The 21678-nt window shown below is 47.3% G+C and overlaps 1 protein-coding gene across 1 annotated transcript; it reads left to right on the top strand.

Moving 5' to 3' along the window:
• LOC121985462 lies at positions 1-805 on the top strand. The gene has a single exon (XM_042538931.1). The coding sequence runs from the start codon at positions 113-115 to the stop codon at positions 773-775; it is 663 nt and encodes a 220-aa protein (XP_042394865.1). The 5' UTR covers positions 1-112; the 3' UTR covers positions 776-805.
• The last annotated feature ends 20873 nt before the right edge of the window (positions 806-21678 follow it).

Below are 21678 nucleotides of genomic sequence, written 5' to 3' on the forward strand. Positions count from 1 at the left end.
GAGACCCTCACTCCGCTCGCTTTCTTCGCTCCCAACGAAGCAATCTCCACCTTCTGCATTTCCTCTCGATTGATTCTGGGCCGTCCGATCGGTTTGCAGGGGAGAGTGGAAAATGGAAAGGGACGCGATCCAGGCCGAGAAGTTGGCCGCGATGCGGCGCTTCGGCCGACTCCGCCAGATCGGCACGCTGCTGCGCTGCCTCGAGGTCGCCGCCGTCGCCCTCTTCCTCGTCTCCTGGTCCTCCGCCCGCGCACCCGCCGCCGCCCGCCTCTCCGCCGACTTCCTCCGCCGCCTCGGCCCCATCCTCCTCAGTCCCCGCTGCGTCTTCCTACTCGGCAACGCCATCGTCATCCTCCTCTTCGCCGAATCCCGCCGCCCGTCCCCCTCCTCCTCCTCCTCCTCCTCCTCCTCCGATGTATACGGAGAGTTCCTCCAGATCCGCGGAGGCGGCGACGGCCATTTCACCTGCTCCCTCGCCCCGTCGCCGGAAGAAGTGATCTACGAGGACAAGGCGGTGTGCATCGAAACACCAGCGTGCGGGAGGAGCCGGTCGGCGAGAATGGCGCGGAGGCGAGAAGCAAATCCCGAGCAACGGCGTGCCGACACGAACTCAGAGCTCGCGGAGGAGGACGAGAAGGAGGTGGAGGCGGCCGAGGCGGAGGAGTTCCGGCGAGCGGTGGAGGCGTTCATCGCGAAGCAAACCAGATTCCTCCGCGAGGAATGTCAAAGCACGTGTTCCGCAGGAACACCAGAACACGCTGTGGTTCTTCAATAAATTCAAGAAAGGCAGAAATGCCTTATTTCTCATTTAAAAGAAGGATTATATTTCAATTTAATAATTCATTTAAAATAGTTAAATTCTAATCTTAAACAAATTCTCATTTTAAATATAAATGATAAATCTCGAACAAATAATATGCAAAATGATATATTTTAAGGTAAAATGTTGCAAATAATATAAGATCGAAATGATTATAGGCATTCAAATAATAAGAATTTATTTACATTTATTTGATATTTTAAAATAAATAAATTCAAACACCATTGAGAAACTTGAAAGGACAATGATGCCACTAAAAATGGTAAGAGTGTCCGTGAGACATGTATCCATCCATAGATGAATTCTAAATCTATTTTAAGACTATTTTTTACTCAATTTTCGCACATTCACTTGAAATCAGATGGAATTACGGTTTCATCCTTCGTCTCCAACTCTTATAGCAACCTTCGGTGAACTTCTAGAACCACCACAAGTAACTCGTGGCAGGGACTCGCTCCCGCGATTTGACTACAAGTTACAACCTAGATGGCGATCTCAAGCCGATCTTCAGTCCGATTGTGAATTGCAATCGTGAGCTCATGAACAAGTCATCACGAGCTTGGGACGTGGCTATGAATCACGACACTCGTAATTGGGTTCCGTTTCTGTGTCATGTCTAGTCTAGTGTATCTTGTTTGATATCCTCTCGAGTCTTGAATGTCAAACACGAAAATCAAAATCAAAAACAAAAATTGTAAAAATTGGGGAAACAAAAAACAAAAAAACTGTCTATCCCGTCCCTTGTCTCTTTCATCAAGCTTTTTGAACTCATTATTCCATTTTATCTTGTCAAGTACTTGACATACACCCTTCTAATCCCCCAGTTTACAAATAGATCGATAAATAATCACCATTGTTATCCATTTGGATTATTAATTGAGAATCTGATTCTCCCAGTCAGTGTCCACTACTTTAATTTCATAGACATACAACATATGTTCTCTTGGTACCCATCAAACTCATAAGAGACATCACTTATCCTTTTTTCATGAAACTTTTAACTGTGCTAATATCCTGCAGAAAGCGAAATAACAATATTTTATATATATATATATATATACACACACAGAGATCAAGAATCCTGTTCTCCTAGTCAGTGCCCACTAGCTTTAGCCTTTAGTGGGAAACATTCATGCATGCATCGATGTTCGAGGCGATGTTTGGGTTGAAAACAGAGGAGCATGCTTCAGGGTTTAGGGAAAGGAATCCTTGGGCTGCAGAGATCAGCTAGAGCGAGCGAGCGGTGGCCGCTAACTCATGGCAACCTTGCCGATCGAGGAGTTTTAGGCGACGACCACAACTCACGGCGCCGTGCCACTGTGAGTTTAATTTGTGGCCTCACTAGGAACTTGCAAACACAAGTTTTTGGATCGGATTGGTGGGGAAAGGCCAATAAATAAATTGAACGTTCGTGAATAAATTTAGTGTTTGATTTAATAAGAGTTTGTTTACGTTCGTTTAATATTGATCCGGTGATAAGAACAGGGGACCCCATTCGGTGAGGTCAACGCCACGTGGAAGTCAAAGTGGAAGGAGGCCCGTCCGGAGATGGGAGGTTCGAACGACCGACTGGCCGTTCGGTGGAGTCAACGTCCGAAGAGGGCTGGGTCTGACCGGCCGGCCGACCGGTGTCGGGCTGATGGTTAAAGGCGCCCTGTAGGAAGTCAGGGTTCCGGCGCTCAGTGGAAAAGATTGCGGGGCCGAGCGGACTGCACGCTCGGCCAAAGCCATAAGGTAACATACGGCTAATGGTCTCCATAAAGCACGTGATTAAGAATCTCCCAAGTAGACCACCGTATACATCTGGACGGCTGTCGCGGAAGTTGGCCGGCCGGACGCCAGATCTGGATTGAAGGGGAAGAGGACAAGGGACATCTTTGTCTGATAGCGAGTATGTTCCGCATGTAAGTCATACTCCAAATCTTATGACAGAAGATTCTGCTGTCCCATCGAGGACATGCCTGGACTGTAGCAGTATGGATCAGGTAAGCTCACTGACAAACCCTTACTGGGGTATGGCCCATGGACAACGTGTATACCTCGGTATGTGTACACTCGCTTTTTTGCTGCTCTATATAAAGGTCCTCACCCTTCGCCTGAGGTACATTTTTCTACGAGTCTCGGAGCCACTTTCTTTCTATTGAGCTTCGCCTGACTTGAGCGTCGGAGGGTCGCCGCCGGGAACCCCTTCCCGGCCCGACTTCTGTGCAGGTTCGCCGGAGCTTCGGGCCACCATCGAAGAGCCACGTCAGCGTCCTTTGGTTCGGCGATTCGGACAGGATCAATTTGGCGCCGTCTGTGGGAACGCTCCTGCATCCGATCGGAAACAATGGACGAGACTGGACGACAACATATGGTGACGCTTTCGAACGAGGAACTCGACGCTCTGATCGAGATAAGGGCCGCCAAGCTCGTAGAGCAAAAACAGAAAGCCACAGCCGAGCGGCCGGAGCAGCAAGCAACATCAGCGTCTGGTGGCCGAGCGGAAGCACCACCGGCCACCGTTGCATTTCATCGAGCCTTATTCCGCACCCCTGAAGCTGCAGCAGCTCAAAAGGACCGGGGATCTTCTTCGGATGAAATGCCTAGACGAGAAGACAGAAAAGGGAAAGCCCCCCGAGCGGACGCATCGTCCGAGCGGATCAATTGCCAATTTTCAGAGGCTATTCTACGAGATCCCCTGCCAAAGCACTACGTGCCTCCGACGATCGGCGACTATAATGGAACAACCGACCCGGATGATCATCTGGGTAAGTTCGATAACACAGCTACTCTCCATCAATACACAGATGGAGTAAAGTGCCGAGTTTTCCTCACCACTCTCTCGGGATCGGCTCAACGGTGGTTTCGGAGGTTGCCGGACGGATCCATTACAAGCTTCAAGGACTTCCGAACGGCCTTCCTCCACCATTTTGCAAGCAGCCGACGCTACCAGAAAACGAGCGTGAGCCTGTTCGCCATCAAGCAAGAAGCCCGTGAATCGCTCCGAGCTTACATCCAGCGGTTCAACCAAGTGGCGATGGACATTCCGACGGTCACCTCGGAAACCATGATGAATGCCTTCACACAAGGCCTAGTGGATGGGGATTTCTTCCGATCGCTCATCCGAAAGCCGCCCCAAGACTATGATCACATGCTACATCGGACGAACGAATACATCAACGTGGAAGAGGCACAAGCGGCTAGGAAAAAAGAAACTCCAACCGAGAGGGCTCCTCCGGCCGAGCGGAAACCACACGCCACACATCAGCCGCCCAGAGGACCAAGGGCCGAAGCAATCCGATCCCCCCACATCAGGTCCCATGTGCAAGAGGTAGCTGCCGCCCAGCCCAAGCCAAGGAAGAAATGGACCCCGATGTTCTGTTCCTTCCACCGGACGGATGCGCACAACACAAGGGATTGTCGAAGTCTTCCCTTCGTGGCTCATCCTGTGTCCCGGAATGCCGGACGACGGTCTCCCTCAGTCGACAGGCGACAGAGAACTCATGAAGCCGATCGGACGCGAGCCAATAGGCCACAGCAGCAACAGACACCCGATCGGCATCGTTCCCCAAGGCCGGAGAATCGCCGAAAGTCACGAGAACGATCTCGACCGTCCGCTCGAGAAGAAGAAAATAGAAGCAATACTTCCCGAGGCGAGATCAACATTATTGCTGGCGGGCCGACCGGAGGGGACTCCAACCGAGCAAGAAAAGCGAGCGCCCGGCAGCTCCAGATCCATGCGGTCGGCTGCAGCCAAGAGCGGGCGAGCGGGCCTGAAATCAGTTTTGGGCCCGGCGGTAATAGCAAATTATACAATCCACCGCGTTTTTATTGACACAGGGAGCTCTGTCAATATCATATTCAAGAAAGCCTTCGATCAACTACAAATTGATCGAGCCGAGCTGTTGCCCATGACAACCCCGCTCTACGGGTTTACGGGCAATGAAGTTCTGCCGGTAGGACAGATCCGACTGGTTATCTCTCTAGGAGAAGAGTCGCTCAGGAGGACGCGGACAGCAAATTTCGTGGTGGTGAACTCGCCCTCATCCTACAACGTAATTTTGGGACGACCGGCGCTTAGCGAGTTCCGAGCGGCCGTCTCCACCTTTCACCAGAAGATCAAGTTCCCCGTCGAGGACAAAGTGGGAGAAGTACGGGGGTTTCAACTAGCAGCTCGGCGATGTTACGTCAAGATGGTCCGAGCCGAAGCCAGTTCCGCTCGGAAGGCGCCCCGGATCGAGGTAAACACCATAACAGAAAAGCCTCCCACTTTAATTTATGAAGAAAAGGAAGAAGTGCAGATTCATCCCACTCGGTCGGAGGGCACAACCTTTATTGCGTCCGATATGGAGACCAACCAGAACGAGGAGGTGATCCAATGCCTCCAAAGAAACCATGATGTCTTCGTCTGGTCGACACATGAGCTGCCCGGAATTTCACCAAGTATAGCGCAGCATGAGCTCCACGTCCGACCGGACGCTCGGCCAGTGAAGCAGAGAAAAAGGGATTTCAGCGCTGAGCAGAACGCCATCATCCGGGCGGAAGTTGAGAAGCTCTTGGAAGCCGGCCATATACGCGAGGTCCAGTTCCCTAGCTGGTTGGCTAATGTGGTGCTGGTCTCCAAGCCGGGCGGCAAGTGGAGAGTCTGCATAGATTTTCGGGATCTAAACAAAGCTTGCCCGAAAGATTTTTATCCCCTGCCTCGGATTGATCAATTGGTGGACTCCACGGCCGGCTGCGAGTTGATATGCATGCTCGACGCCTATCAGGGGTATCATCAAGTGCCGCTCGCCCGGCAAGACCAAGAAAAAGTTAGCTTCGTGACGGCCGACGGCACATACTGCTATAATGTGATGCCGTTCGGGTTGAAGAATGTCGGGGCCACCTATCAACGCTTGATGAACAAAGTGTTCAAGGAGCAGATCGGGCGGAATCTGGAAGTGTATGTGGACGACATTCTCATCAAATCCGTCTGAGCGGCCGATCTCTTCAAAGACATGGAGGAAACCTTCCGAACGCTGCGCAAATATGGAGTCAACCTAAATCCCCAGAAGTGCCTGTTCGGAGCAAAAGGAGGGCGTTTCTTGGGGTACATAGTGACCGAGCGGGGTATTGAAGCAAATCCCAGTAAAGTAAAAGCCCTACAAGACATGCCGCCCCCAGGAAATCTGAGGGAGGTGCAGCGTCTGACCGGTCGGATAACGACATTGTCCAGATTTATCTCCAAAACCGCCGACCGAAGCCTACCATTCTTCAAGATCCTGCGCAAGGCTACTAAGTTATAGTGGGATGAAGAATGCGACCGAGCATTCGAAGGATTGAAGACATATCTTAATTCTCTGCCTGTACTTGCCAAGCCGATCGGGGGTGAGTCACTTTATATTTATCTGTCTTCAACTGAGCATGCTGTAGGCTCAGCACTTGTGAGGTCGAGCGGCGATGAGCAGCCGGTGTATTTTCTGAGCCACATTTTAAAAGATACTGAATCTCGTTACACCGGGCTCGAGAAGTTGGCCTTTGCTCTGGTTCTAGCCGCTCGGCGCCTTCGACCATATTTCTTGGCTCACACCATCATTGTCCGGACGAACAGTCCACTAGGAAGAGTACTGTTGAATCTAGAAGCGTCCGGACGGCTCATCAAATGGACTACAGAATTGAGCGAATTCGATATTCAATACCAACCCCGCTCGGCAATCAAGGCACAATCTTTGGCAGATTTTATCACCGAAGTGCAAAGGCCAGAGCCAGAAGCCATGTGGAAGATATTTGTGGACGGATCGTCCACTCGGCTCGGGAGCGGTATTGGTGTATTATTGCTATCTCCGCAAGAAGAAAAGATGCATTTATCCGTCCGGCTGAATTATAAAGCTACAAACAATGAGGCAGAGTATGAGGCCCTCATAGCTGGCTTGCAGGCAACACGACATGTGGGAGCCGGTCGGGTAACGCTTCATTCGGATTCGCAGTTGGCCGCTCAGCAGCTCTCTGGTGCCTTCGAGATCAATAGTGCTCGGCTCAAGCTCTACGCTGAAGCCTTCGAGAAGCTCAAAGACGATTTTAGAGAAGTTATTGTCCAGAAGATACCCAGAGCGGAAAATCAAGCAGCTGATGAGTTAGCCAAACTTGCGAGTTCAATAACGCCGGTCACAATTCAGCAGCCAATCGAAAAAGTACTGTTGGTGGCGCACGTCGACCGGATGGAAGGCCTCACATTTCCAAGCGACTGGCGGACACCCATCATAGAATTCCTCCGCTCGGGCGCCACGCCATCCGATGAGTATGAAGCCCAGCTGCTTGTTGGTGCAACCTTAGGTCAAGGTTGACCTGGTTGACCCGACTCGAGTTAACCTGACTCGAGTTGTATTTTGATGTTTGACAAGAACAGAAGAGTTGTATTTTGATGGGAGATTGTTGGTGCAACCTTAGGTCAAGGTTGACCTGGTTGACCTGACTCAAGTTGTATCTCTTCCTCACGAGACTGTGATTTGAGCTTTGCTGAGCTCTTTGTTTCTGAAGCTTCGTGTGAGCTTCCCCGGCTGGTCAGCTGCTGCTGTTCTTCCGTGAAGTTGCTGCTTCGTCAACGGAAACCAGTCGAAGGCAAGCAAGGTGTTTTACATTCATATTGTCTGTATTTCTTGCTGTATCTCTGTACTTCATTCTTGCTGTTGCAAGAGATATTGTGGTGAGGTTTCTCCACCCAGAAGGAGTTCTTATTAGCCGGTTTTCCGAGGACTCATCCACCGACGGATTGATAGGCTTCGTCCACCTTACGGACACGCCGAGGAGTAGGAGTTTATCTCCGAACCTCGTTACATCGACGAGTTTGAGGTTTGATCTTTCCGCTTTCGTTTCTATTCGTTTTATTTCCGCTGCGCTAACTCTAATTGTAGAAAGAAACGAGAATTTGGGGTCGGCTATTCACACCCCCCCTCTCTAGCCGCGTACAAAGGATCCCAACAAGTGGTATCAGAGCAAGGTTGCTCTTCGCCGGATTAACACCCGAGGGAGCACAAGCTAGAGATGGATCAACTCGGAGAAGACATCACCATTCCACCCTTCTACGATCGCGACGACTTCGCGTATTGGAAGGTAAGGATGAAGTATTTCCTTATGACTAACATTGAAAATTGGACTTGCGTACAATTAGGTTTCACTCTTCCGATGGATAAAGAAGGAAGATCTCTTGAGAAGAAGAAGTGGACGAAGGAGCAAATCCACCAATCCACAATCAACGACGAGGTAATGAAAATATTTGAATTCTCATTACCTAACGATATATTGTGTAAGATAGGTGGTTACAACAATGCCAAGGAATTGTGGAACAACTTGGCCAAGTTCCATGAGGGGAGCTTCACTTCAAGCCATGAAGAGGAGTTAAGTGAGCCAAGTAGCTCACATCATGGAGGCATGGATTTAGAAGTTGAGGGCCACTCAACATCTAAAGAAGAAGAGGAGGAGAGTTCTTCTTCAAGAATGGAGCAAGAGGAAGAAGTTTCTACCTCCAGAAGGGATGAAGAAGAAAGTCTTCATCCATCCTCAACCCTAAGTAACTCAAGCATTTCAATTTCAAATAAATTACATATAATGTGCTTTGAGTGTAGGGAGTATGGACATTACAAGAGTAAGTATCCAAAGAGGGTTAGGAAGACTCCACCGGCGCCAAAGATCAAGGAAGCCGGAGTCCCGATACGCAAGAGCAAGGAGCACGTGGTGTGCTTCCAATGCAAGCGAAGGGGACATTATCGGAGCCAATGTCCGAGAGGGAGGCAACCTCACAAGGACAAGAGACCGAGCACATCGATAGGGGGAGCTAAGGCAAACCCTAAGGTAATCTCTAAGGCACATTATTGCAATACTAGTAAGATGCATGCTAGTAGTTTGATTGCAATTGACAATAATGATAAGCATGATAATTATAGAAATCGATACACATGCTTAGGTGCCAAACATGTGAGCCTAGATAAGGATAACACTAGGAAAGCCAACCCTAGGATCAACTCATCTAAGGTTAAGGATAACCTAGGTAGAAATCCCAAATCATCTAGACATATGCCTAGGAATACCTCAAAGACAAATGACAAGTTAAAACTTGAGGTATTAGAGAAGGAAAATCAAGTCTTGAGGTCAAGACTTGATACTTTGTAAAGGCTCTTAAGAACTTGGAGAAGTCATCTCTAGGGTTTAAGGGTCAAAAACCAAAGTCCAAGGACAAGAAATGTTTGGGTCACAAATCTAAGTCCCAAATGGTCAAGCCCACTTATCACAATGTTCCATTCGATTATGGAACAAAATCTAGGGCTAGGAAGACCATCACCAAGGTCACAAGGGGAGTCACCCCTAGAGTTGATCTTGATGAGTCCCAAATGACCAAGGCTTTAAAGTCTAGGAGGGTCATTAGGAGGGTTGCTAGGGAAGTCATCCCGAGTGAATATTTAGTGAACCCAATGAGCTCCAATAGGTATTGGGTTCCTAGGAGCGTGATTCCATCACGCTAGATGGATTAGAGTGTGCCAACCTTATTTGGATAAATAGTTAATCTATTCATAGCAAAAGGTGGCATTTGAGGAATTTTCAAGGGGTAATCAAGCCTTGAAAATGAAATTAACAATTATTCCTAAGGTGATTAGAATGTGCCAATCAAATTTGAGGAGTTTTCTAGAGTCAATCTAGTTGGCACGTAGTGATCTAAACATCTTTGGTATATGATTTGAGGTCTATCACACTTAGGAATATAGAATTTATGGCAAAATGATCAAAATTATCAAAAATGACAACTAAGGCTAGAATTAGGTATTTTCTATACCTTTATGTGATATTTACCATATATTGTTTGCCATATGCCATGTCATGACATCATATTTATTTTATGGTCATTTGAAATGTCATGATAATGCTTAGGTTAGTTATATGTCATGCTTTATTTAAGTTTCATACTTTATGCCATGACATCATGACATTGGCACATGTTTTCATTTATGATATCATTTTATGCCATGTCATCATTTCTTGCATTTATAATCAATGAAATTGATCTAAGGATAAACAACACAATTTGATATGGAGATCAAGTTGTTGTTTTAGAAAATACATGAAAACTTAGCCTAAGATAACCTAAACCCATATCTCACATCAAAATTGACTTGGATGTGTTTGATACACCTTAGATGTGTGTGAGATATTAGGATGATGAGTTAGGATCAAGGTGCATAGTTCTTGTACCTAGATGAGCCTAATTCAAAAATTGGGGATCATAGGGAAAGCTTATGTACAAGTCATGTACATATAGCCCAAAGATTGTGGTCCCAAATTAAAGGGTTTAAAATCATTTCAAAATTGATTTGAAAAACCTTGATGAAGCTTTTCTAGTGATAGCATTCATCATTGAGCAAATTGATACAAAGTTGAGGTAAACTTGAACTATTTCAAAGTTTTTGAACTTTGTATCAAGATTTGAAAATGGAACTTATTTTCATAGAAAACTATTTTTCCATGATATTATATGTTATGAGGAATGTATCCTCAAAATTTCACAATTTTTAGAATTTTCTGTGATTTTCTAGAGGTTTCTGAATTTCGGGAGAAGAAAAATTCAGAAATCGGAAATCAGAGGTCGTGGACCGATCAGGAGGTTGCCTGATCGGTCCAGGTCTGTGTGGATCGGTCACTGGACCGATCCAGAAGGAGCCTGATCGTGCCAGTTTCGACTGTGCTGTCTGAAATTTCTGAAATTTCAGCAATGAAGTTGGTGTTTTGGATTTCTAAAGGTTTGAAACTCTCCAAGACATTGTTGATGCAATGGTCAAGGGGGAGTTGACCTTTAGGGGGAGTTTTACCTATTAGTCAAGGGGAAGTTGACTTTTAGGGGGAGTTTTTACTCCTAACAGACTTAGGTGATATGAGATTATCACTAAGTTATTTGTTGACTCTAGTGTCAAGGGGGAAATTAAGAGTTTCAATGAAAGGTATGAGACTTTCATTAGGAAGAAACTCTTGACCTTGATTCACTCCTTTTGATGTGTGTCAAAAAGGAGAATGGAGGATGTCTAGAGAATGTTCAAGAAAGAACATTGGAGTTAGTGGGAGAGTTTGTTGATCACGACGAGTGAAGTTGTGAACAACGATAACTTACTCTTCAGGGGGAGAGTTTGTTGATGTGTGCCAATAGGGGGAGAATGAAGGGTTTAAGTTAGGCCTTCATTATCTAAGAAGGAGGTTGCCTTCTTAGAAGGAGAATGTAAGGTTGTAACTTATGTTTCATTACCTCATGGCATGAGGAAAGTTGAGGCTATTGGATTAGCCTAACTTAAAGGTATTGTCAAACATCAAAAAGGGGGAGATTGTTGGTGCAACCTTAGGTCAAGGTTGACCTGGTTGACCCGACTCGAGTTGACCTGACTCGAGTTATATTTTGATGTTTGACAAGAACAGAAGAGTTGTATTTTGATGGGAGATTGTTGGTGCAACCTTAGGTCAAGGTTGACCTGGTTGACCCGACTCGAGTTGACCTGACTCGAGTTGTATTTTGATGTTTGACAAGAACAGAAGAGTTGTATTTTGATGGGAGATTGTTGGTGCAACCTTAGGTCAAGGTTGACCTGGTTGACCTGACTCAAGTTGTATCTTGATGTTTGACAAGAACAGAAACTTGGGAGGTTGTGGGTGCAACCCTTGGTCAAGGTTGACCTGGTTTACCCGAGGTGAGTTGACCTGACTCGGAAAAGTCCAAGCAGGGAGCTTGGCACGGGAAAAGTCCAAGCAGGAAGCTTAGCATAGGAAAAATCCAAGCAGGGAGACTTGGCACGGAGAAGTCCAAGTATGGGAACTTGGCAAGTGGAAGTCGGAGAGGGCTTGGTAGCTCGTTCTCCGGACTAGGTCAGAGAGGGCTCGGTAGCTCGTTCTCTGGACCGGATGGAAGTCGGAGAGAGCTCGGTAGCTGATTCTCCGAACTGTGGTCAGAGAGGGCTCGGTAGCTCGTTCTCTGGACCGGATGTGGAAAGTCCTGGTGAGTGAAGCCAGGCAGACGTAAAAGTCCTAGTAAGTGAAGCTAGGCAGTTTGGAAGTCCTGGTGAGTGAAGCCAGACAGATTGGAAATCCTGGTGAGCGAAGCCAGGTGAAAAATCCTAGTGAGTGAAGCTAGGTGAAAGTCCTGGTGAGTGAAGCCGGGCAAGGGAAAATCCAGATGGATCAAGGGTGATCGGACATCTGGTGTTGAGAAGGTCAAGTAGGTCAAGAGAGTGACCGGATACTTGACACGAAGAGAAAAGTCCAAGTGGGTCAAAGGGATTGACCGGACACTTGGTGGGGAGTCTTAGCAGGTCAAGGGAGTGACCGGATGCTAAGCATGATGTACCAACAGGTCAAGGTTGACCGGGTATTGGTTTGGACTTGGTTTGGGCAAAAATCGAGCTCTGGATCGATCAGTGGATCGATCCAGTGATACACTGGGTTATCTGATCGGTCTGGTGACCGATCAGTAACCAAACAGTATGCTACTGTATGTTATCTGATCGGTCACCAGACCGAGCGAACAGAAGGCAAAGAGAAAAGGAGGGTCCACATGCACCCTGATCGGTCCACAGACCGATCAGGAGACGATCAGAGAACTTGGGCGAGTTCTCTGTGAAGAGTGCTGATCGGTCTGGGGACCGATCAGCACAGGTCCTGATCGGTCCCCAAGACCGATCAGAGAGGATCTGGACCGATCAGGCTGAAGCCTGATCGGTCCACGCACTAGCCGTTGCGACACAACGGCTAGATTCTGTGTCTTCTTTGTCTTCTTCGCAGGTGCAGGTATAAGACCTAAAAAGTAGACGAAGGAGAAAATAACTCTCTTACTCACGAGACTGTGATTTGAGCTTTGCTGAGCTCTTTGTTTCTGAAGCTTCGTGTGAGCTTCCCCGGCTGGTCAGCTGCTGCTGTTCTCCCGTGAAGTTGCTGCTTCGTCAACGGAAACCAGTCGAAGGCAAGCAAGGTGTTTTACATTCATATTGTCTGTATTTCTTGCTGTATTTCTGTACTTCATTCTTGCTGTTGCAAGAGATATTGTGGTGAGGTTTCTCCACCCAGAAGGAGTTCTTATTAGCCGGTTTTCCGGGGACTCATCCACCGACGGATTGATAGGCTTCATCCACCTTACGGACACGCCGAGGAGTAGGAGTTTATCTCCGAACCTCGTTACATCGACGAGTTTGAGGTTTGATCTTTCCGCTTTCGTTTCTATTCGTTTTATTTCCGCTGCGCTAACTCTAATTGTAGAAAGAAACGAGAATTTGGGGTCGGCTATTCACACCCCCCCTTTCTAGCCGCGTACAAAGGATCCCAACACTGCTAAGGAGGAGAGCCGGTCGGTTCACACTCATCGGCGATCAGCTTTACAAAAAAGCTTTCTCACGCCCGCTATTGAAATGTGTGAACTCGGAAGACGCGGCGTACATCCTCCAAGAAGTTCATCAAGGATCATGCGGAGGACATCCGGGCGGACGATCGCTGGCTAAGAAGATCCTGCTGGCCGGATACTTTTGGCCAACACTGCAAGTGGATGCCGCTCGGACAGTAGCGACGTGCCTTTCATGCCAGAGGTATCACAAATTCTCTCACCGACCGGCGGAAGAAATGAAGACATCTACAGTGTCTTGTCCATTCGACCAATGGGGAATGGATATCGTGGGACCTTTCCCCATGGCGACCGGGCAGCGAAAGTTCTTGATTGTCGCAGTCGACTACTTCTCTAAGTGGGTGGAAGCCGAGCCGCTGGCCAAGATCACCGAGCAGATGGTCAAGAAGTTTATATGACGACACATCATCTGCCGGTTCGGCATCTCTCGTCGACTTGTGTCCGACAATGGGCGGCAATTCACAGGGAAGTTACTTGAAGATTGGTGCAAGAGCTATGGAATTGAGCAACACTTCACGTCCGTGGCCTATCCCCAAAGAAACGGTCAAGCCGAAGTAGCCAATCGGGAAATTCTTCGAATTCTGCGCGCTCGGCTCGACCACTTGGGAGGAAGCTGGGTGGACGAAGTGTCGGGCGTCCTATGGGCTCTCCGAACGACTCCAAAAGAAGGAACGGGCGTTACGCCGTTCCATCTGGTGTACGGCGGCGAAGCGGTGATTCCTGTCGAAGTCGGCGTCGAGTCCGCCTGGATCCAGCATTACGATGATGATAACGCCGAGCGGAGGAACATGGAGCTGGATTTGGTTGATGAGGAGCGAGCCACGGCGTCCATCCGGCTGCTGGCGTACCGTCAATGAATGAAGCAAAACTACAACCGGCGCACCATTCCCAGATCATTCCAGGTCGGCGATCTTGTCTGGAAGAAAGTCAAGCCGGTCGGCGACGTCGGCAAGCTGGAGGCACCGTGGGCGGGCCCCTTCAAGGTTATTGAAAAGCTCCGCTCAGGAGCCTATTATTTGAAGGATGAAGACGGGCGGCAGCTGGATCGACCGTGGAGTGCGAATCATCTCCAGCCTTATCGAGCGGGGTGAAAGGTGCACGAATGTAAATCATTTTTGTATATGTTAGTCGCCCATGTCCTTGTAATGCAGGAAGCAAAATTAATTCAAAGGATGGCCTATGGGTCCATCGAGCGGTAGCCTCAAAATTAGCCTTGAAGACCGTCGAGCTCCGACGTTAAATATCGAGAGACGAGCCGGCGTCTATAAACGTCCGAGCGGAAGACCGTCGAGCTCCGACGTTAAATATCAAGAGACGAGCCGGCGTCTATAAACGTCCGAACGGAAGATCGTCGAGCTCCGACGCGAAAAATCGAGACGAGCCGGCGTCTATAAACGCTCGAGCGGAAGACCGCCGAGCTCGACGTTAAACATCGAGAGACGAGCCGGCGTCTATAAACGCTCCGAGCGGAAGACCGTCGAGCTCCGACGTTAAATATCGAGAGCGAGCCGGCGTCTATAAACGCTCCGAGCGGAAGACCGTCGAGCTCCGACGTTAAATATCGAGACGAGCCGGCGTCTATGAACGTCCGAGCGGAAGACCGCCGAGCTCGGAGCGTTAAATATCGAGAGACGAGCGTCATGAACGTCCGAAGGAAGACCGCCGAGCTCGACGCGTTAAATATCGAGACGAGCGGCGTTTATAAACGCTCCGAGCGGAAGACCGCCGAGCTCCGGTGTTAAATATCGAGACGAGCCGTTTATAAACGCTCCGAGCGGAAGACTGCCGAGCCTCGGCGTTAAACATCGAGACGAGCCGGCGTCTATAAACGCCCGAAGCGGAAGACCGCCGAGCTCGACGTTAAATATCGAGACGAGCGGCGTCTATAAACGTCCGAGCGGAAGACCGTCGAGCTCCGACGTTAAATATCGAGAGACGAGCCGGCGTCTATAAACGTCCGAGCGGAAGACCGTCGAGCTCCGACGTTAAATATCGAGAGACGAGCCGGCGTCTATAAACGTCCGAGCGGAAGACCGTCGAGCTCCGACGTTAAATATCAAGAGACGAGCCGACGTCTATAAACTTCCGAGCGGAAGAGGGTAATAAGGACTGTAAGCGTCCAAAGATATCTGCTATCAAAGCTTCAATATTGTTCGACCGCCTCAACGTTCCGCTCGACCCTGTACCCAAAGGTACATCGGCATCTAGCGAACGACCTCTGCTATCTCGGCGGAACGTTACCTATTTAGCCGAGCGGAAAGGTTACGCAAAATACTTTGTAAAAATCCCTTTCGAATACTAGAGGTATGATAAAAGGCGAGCGGACAGCACACAGGCAAACTTCCATTCAAGACATTATATCAAAGAAACAGCAAACAAAAGGAGATTACATTAAGAAAAATAAGGCCAAGCAGCCAAATTACAAAAAGGGGTAGTTTATAACCGAGCGACTATATTACATTTAAACTTCTACTCTAAATAATCGTAGAGGTCCTTAGGTATGTTGTCAAGAAGCGCCACCTGATCGGCTGTTGGAATGACCGCGGACTCGGGAAGATGCCCCTTCGACTTCAAGTAGGTAGTGGTGGCGGCCATGGCTAGATCAAAAGCGGTATACATCCGCTCACAAACTTTCTCCGAGAATTCGGGCGAGCGGATGTAGCCCTTTCTTAAAGCTGCGACCCGACTCGGCTCAGCCTCTTGGTACTCTTTGAAGGCCGATTGAGCTGCAGCAAGAGATTCTTGCAAAGTGGTCAGCTCGTCCTTATGCTTGCTGGCGTCGGTCGAGCGGCTCACTTTCTCTTGGTCGAGCTGCTCCCTCAACTCCTTGACCTTCAGTTCCAGGCCCCGAGCCTCAACATTCTTTTTCTCCAGATCGGAGATGGCCGTGTTTTTCCAAGTGGTGGCCAAGGTTATCTTTGTGTCGAGCGACTTGACTTGCCGCTCGAGCTCGGCCAGATGGTGAGCCTGGTCGATTGTCTTCTTCTGCTCGGCCGCTAGCAAATCCTGAGCTTTCTTAAGCTCCTCCTGCAGCTCGGAATATGACGGGCCGTGAGAGCCGGATGGACCGCCTGCCGCCTTCAGTTGCCTCAGCTCCTCGTCCACCATAGCCAGGCGGTTGGAACAGCTATCTCTTCCACCCATCGCTGATGCAAAAAGGCGAAATTGTTAAAGGCCGAGCGGAAAAATGCAAGTGAAGCTTCAGAAAAACAAACTTACCCCCGTGGACTCCTGCATGTGGCTGTTGGCCAAGTTCCGGAGGGGGATCATTGCAATGCGCGCCGGAGCGTCGGCCCACATCTCGGCCAAAGGCCCTTTCAAGGTGATGGTGTGCTCGGGCGCGGTTGGCCGGTCGGCTTCTGGCAGCAATTCTTCAATCGGGAGATGAAGGGTGACCCGTACCGGGATCAGAAGCCGGCGCAGAAAACTGCGAATGGATAGTTGAGCGCTTGACTGAGTGACGAGCGGGCGGACGGGTGCTGACCGGAATAGCCTCAATGGGGGCTTCCGGCTCGTCCCATTCAGAAGGCGTCCGGTCGGACGAAATGACTTCGACCTCCGGCGCTTTACCTCGAGCGGCGGCAGTTGCCCGCTCGGACGGTTGGACCGCTGATGTAGCTGAGCGCAGGGGAGTCTCCACTCGGCGCCTCTTTTGTAGAGGCTGCTCCTCCTCTCGAGCGGAACCTTCCTCGGGTGCGGTTTGTTCTCCAGGGGGGGTGGCTCCGCTGACCACGTTTGGCTGAGAAGCTTGAGCGGCCGACTCAGCCTGAGTCCCGCTCTCCCCCTCATGAGATCCGACCGGCTGGATACCCAGCGCCTCCATCTCCTTTGCTGCCGTGGCCTCGAGCGCCCCCGCCTTCTTTTTCAAGATGCCAGCCATCACTGACTCCATGACGATGTTTGCTGCAAAGGAAAAATGAGGAAATCAGTTAGCAATCAAAGTGAATGTACAAGTAAAATTCTTACCGAAGCCGGTCGGAAGAGGAGTCCGAATGGGACTCAAGCCGAAGATGTACATCACTCCCTCGTGAAGAAGTTTATTGATGTCAAGGCACAGACCGGCTAGCATATTTGCAGCATGAAGGTACTCCGGTCGGGTCTTAAATTTCTTCAGATCGGGAGTGGGGGGCAAGCCGACTTGCCACTTTGTTGGGAAGGTGGCCTGATCGGGCATACGGATGTAGAAAAAATAATCCTTCCAATGTTTATTGGAAGAAGGAAGTTTGTTGAAGAAGACCAAACCGGGCCGAGCCTGGAACATGAAGGTGCCCGGCTCGGCTTGCTTGGGGTAGTAGAAATAAAAGAAGACCTCCGGTCGGAGGGGGATGTTGTGAATCTTGAACAAAACAACAACACCGCAGAGGAGACGGAAGGTATTGGGTACAAGGCTGCCGAGCGGTACACCGAAAAAATTACAAACATCTATGATGAAAGGATGTACAGGGAACCGCAGACCGGCGGTAAACTGGTCTCGGAAGACACAAATACCTCCGCGCGGCGGCCTGTGCGGCCGAGCGGAAGGACCGGCTAAAAGAAGTTCAAAGTCTTCGGGGATTTCGAAATTGTCTGTCAGAATATCAAAATCGCGCTGGTCGAATCGGGACTGCATGGTGGTGTACCATGGGCCGAGCGACTGGTCTTCGGGATTTGAAGAGCTAGCCATGGGCCGATCGGAAGCAATCAAAAGGCAAAAAGGCAGGAGAAAAATAACAGCAGACGAAAGGAGGTTTCAAAGATCGAAACTGAGAAAGAAATGCGGAGGAAACACCGGAAAGGAGGGAGGAAAGATATAAAACCTTACAGCGGGGAAAGGGATCAAGGAAAAAGGCACCGGAGAGCGTCGGAGAGCAGAAACAGGATCGCCGGAGCTCCAAAGCACTGGAGGCAGTGGTCGAGATCGCGGAAGCAAATGAGGGAGAGAAGGAAACGAAGGCTTTATAGGGCGGAGGCTGGCCGGCCTCCACCGTTGGATCCAGGTCACGGGAATCAAAGCGCGCATCTTGCCGTCCATTTCGAATCGCTTCGATCACATCAAAACACCATGCCGCCGCCGCCGTAAGCTGATGGCAGTGCGACACGTGGCATTCTACCATTCGGAGCATTTAATGAAAGCATGCTCAACCTTAATGTCGAAGATTGGCGCAGAACACGAGGAGATCCAGTGAATGCCATTGTTGATTTGTTTAAGGCCATCTCTGCGGTCGGCCGATCGGAGGATACTAGCACGGAGGAGCCGCCCGGCTAGATTCGCAGTCCAGTCAGTCGGACAATTCGCCTCCTTCGACTAGACTTGAAGGGGAGGCAAGTGATCCAGTGGTAAGAACAGGGGACCCCGTTCGGTGAGGTCAACGCCACGTGGAAGTCAAAGTGGAAGGAGGCCCGTCCGGAGATGGGAGGTTCGAACGGCCGACCGGCCGTTCGGTGGAGTCAACGTCCGGAGAGGGCTGGGTCTGACCGGCCGGCCGATCGGTGTCGGGCTGATGGTTAAAGGCGCCCTGTAGGAAGTCAGGGTTCTGACGCTCAGTGGAAAAGATTGCGGGGCCGAGCGGACTGCACGCTCGGCCAAAGTCATAAGGTAATATACTGCTAATGGTCTCCACAAAGCACGTGATTAAGAATCTCCCAAGTAGACCACCGTATACATCCGGACGGCTGTCGCGGAAGTTGGCCGGCCGGACGCCAGATCTGGATTGAAGGGGAAGAGGACAAGGGACATCTTTATCTGATAGCGAGTATGTTCCGCATGTAAGTCATACTCCAAATCTTATGACAGAAGATTCCGCTGTCCCATCGAGGACATGCCTGAACTGTAGCAGTATGGGTCAGGTAAGCTCACTGACAAGCCCTTACTGGGGTATGGGCCATGGACACGTGTATACCTCGGTATGTGTACACTTGCTTTTCTGTTGCTCTATATAAAGGCCCTCACCCTTCGCCTGAGGTACATTTTTCTACGAGTCTCGGAGCTACTTTCTTTCTATTGAGCTTCGCCTGACTTGAGTGTCGGAGGGTCGCCGCCGGGAACCCCTTCCCGGCCCGACTTCTGTGCAGGTTCGCCGGAACTTCGGAGGCCTACGCCATCGACTAGGAGCGCGCCACGTGCCCAGCGTCCTTTGGTTCGGCGATTCGGACAGGATCAAATACATACAAGATCGATTAAATAAATAACTCGTTAAATTAAACAAACAAACTTGAATATATATGTGTTCGGCTTGTTAAGGTTCATGAACAATATTCGTGAATAATATTCGTGAATCATATTCGTTAATAAAACTCTTATCAATATGTTAAATAAATAAATAAAACTTTTAAAATAAACAAACAAATTTAAATTATCAAGCTCAATAACCAATTAAATAAGTAAAAGTTTTAAACAGTCAAATAAGTTTGAATTGAGAGTTTGATAACATTTAAACAAATCAAGCTCAAGTCAAGTTTGAATTGAAAATTTAATAACATCTAAACGAATCAAGCTTAAGTCAAACTCAAACTCATCAAAAATAAACTAAGTCAAAACAATCATTTCAAAAGTTTGATTTATTTTAAATTCGGTTTGACTTGTCTTGATTATCTTATTAAACAAATTAGAACACCCTAAAGCTTGTCTCGGCTTGACTTGTTTACAGCCCTAGGTAGGGAGTTTATTTGTTTTTTGTATTATTCTTTTAGTGAGTTTCTTTTAATAATTAATTAATTATTTTTTTTTTATCATTGATGAAATGGCGATTTCCAAAACAGCATAAGTGATTATGCATTTTTTTCCAAATCATGTAGGTATTTTGCAATTGTCCAAATCGCGCAGTCTAGTGTGGGTTCAGTTCTCATTTTACTGTTTCTAAAAATCACGTGTGTGGTCGCGTGATTGTCCGAAGAAGGGTTGTTGTTTAAGCGACAATTTGAGGTATCTCACCCAACCAATCGCTCATTTTCCTCTAAGAAAACTTGACACGACCTCGCTTCCACTTCAGCTGCGAAATTGGAAACCCTAGTTTCCATTGGCGACGACAACTTAAAAGCCTACTTTTATTTCACCAGCCCACCTCCATTTTGTATTCACCGGCGATTGCGTGATCTCCCTCTAGGACAAGACTCTCATCCCTTTAACGGGTATTTATTTTTTTGGAAGAATCAAGTTTGAGTGAGAATTAACCATAAGTCTACAGAATTATTAATATTTGAAATGTCAAATAATCCATGATCTTCTCAAGTAAAATTATTTTGATTATATGTTTTCAAAAATTTTAAGTATTTTAGTTTAACTTGGTTTCATAAAAGATATCTGGTTGAATTAACTTAAATAACATGATATAGGTAGGTCATCCTACTTAGTTTACAAATATATTATCTTAGTACCGTTATTTTACAAATGATTTGATTTGTACTATCAATTTATATTTAGTTTGTATTTAAGTTTGTTAATTATATCCGAATGAATTAACTTATTCGTATAATAATTTTGACTTTTGTGTTATACTTTTTCTCATTGAAGAATTGTCTAAATATTTTAACCTAGTTGATAAAAAATCATATATTATTTATAATACTTATTTGTATATTACGGAAATACAAATATCTATATTAACAACTGCAAATATTTTCTATGAATTAAATCCTTAACTAATCAGGTGAACCTATTCATTATAATAGTTATAATTTTATAACTACTTTATATATGAGCAATAAAATCCTAGTTATAGACCCCACGGGTCATCCGAGTTGGTATGTGGTGGGATATTTGCCACATGAGATCGCGGGGTCGAAACTCAGGGTAGTCGAGGTGTAAATCCCCGATCTCTGTGCAACTCACCCCACCTGTCACATACTTGCTCAGGATGCTGTGATTTATCTTCCTCGTGATGACCTTGGGTCGGGTGCGACGGGGGCACTGGGGGCGAGCGATTTCACCTTTTGTCACATATGAAATCCTAGTTACAATGTGAACTTATCTTATTAAAGATGTAATGTGTGTGATAAGATAAAATATCAAATAATACACTAGAAGATAACATATAAATTATGTTTTCGGTCCTATAACTTGTATTTTTTCTAATTTTAATTTTGTTATGAGTCAATTTATGATCTTAGTTGAGTAACTTATAATATTTTTTAATTTCAATTATTTTTCTTTAAAACTAAAATTTTTCATAAAAAATGTCTAATTGGTGGTTAGAAAATACTTAATTGGTAGTCAGAATATTGAATTGTAAATTGAATTTGAGAATTTTATTTTTTTTATGACCTATGTGATTTTTTTACAACTAAATATTCTGATCGCTAATTAGGCATTTTCATATTTTCAAATGAAATTTTTTAATTTTAGAGAGAAAAAAAAACTAAAATTAAAAAATATTATAAGTTATTAGATTAAGAAGGTAAATTGACTCATAATAAAATTTAAATTGAAAAAACTATAAGGTAAATTGACTCATAATGAAAATTAAATTGAAAAAACTATAAGTTATAAGATCGAAAATATAATTTT

Source organism: Zingiber officinale, chromosome 5B, assembly GCF_018446385.1.
Source record: "Zingiber officinale cultivar Zhangliang chromosome 5B, Zo_v1.1, whole genome shotgun sequence".
Classification (NCBI taxonomy): domain Eukaryota; kingdom Viridiplantae; phylum Streptophyta; class Magnoliopsida; order Zingiberales; family Zingiberaceae; genus Zingiber; species Zingiber officinale.

Bases quoted from the DNA above. Each gene is read 5' to 3' on its own strand.
- LOC121985462 (XM_042538931.1), top strand. From the start codon at position 113: ATGGAAAGGGACGCGATCCAGGCCGAGAAGTTGGCCGCGATGCGGCGC.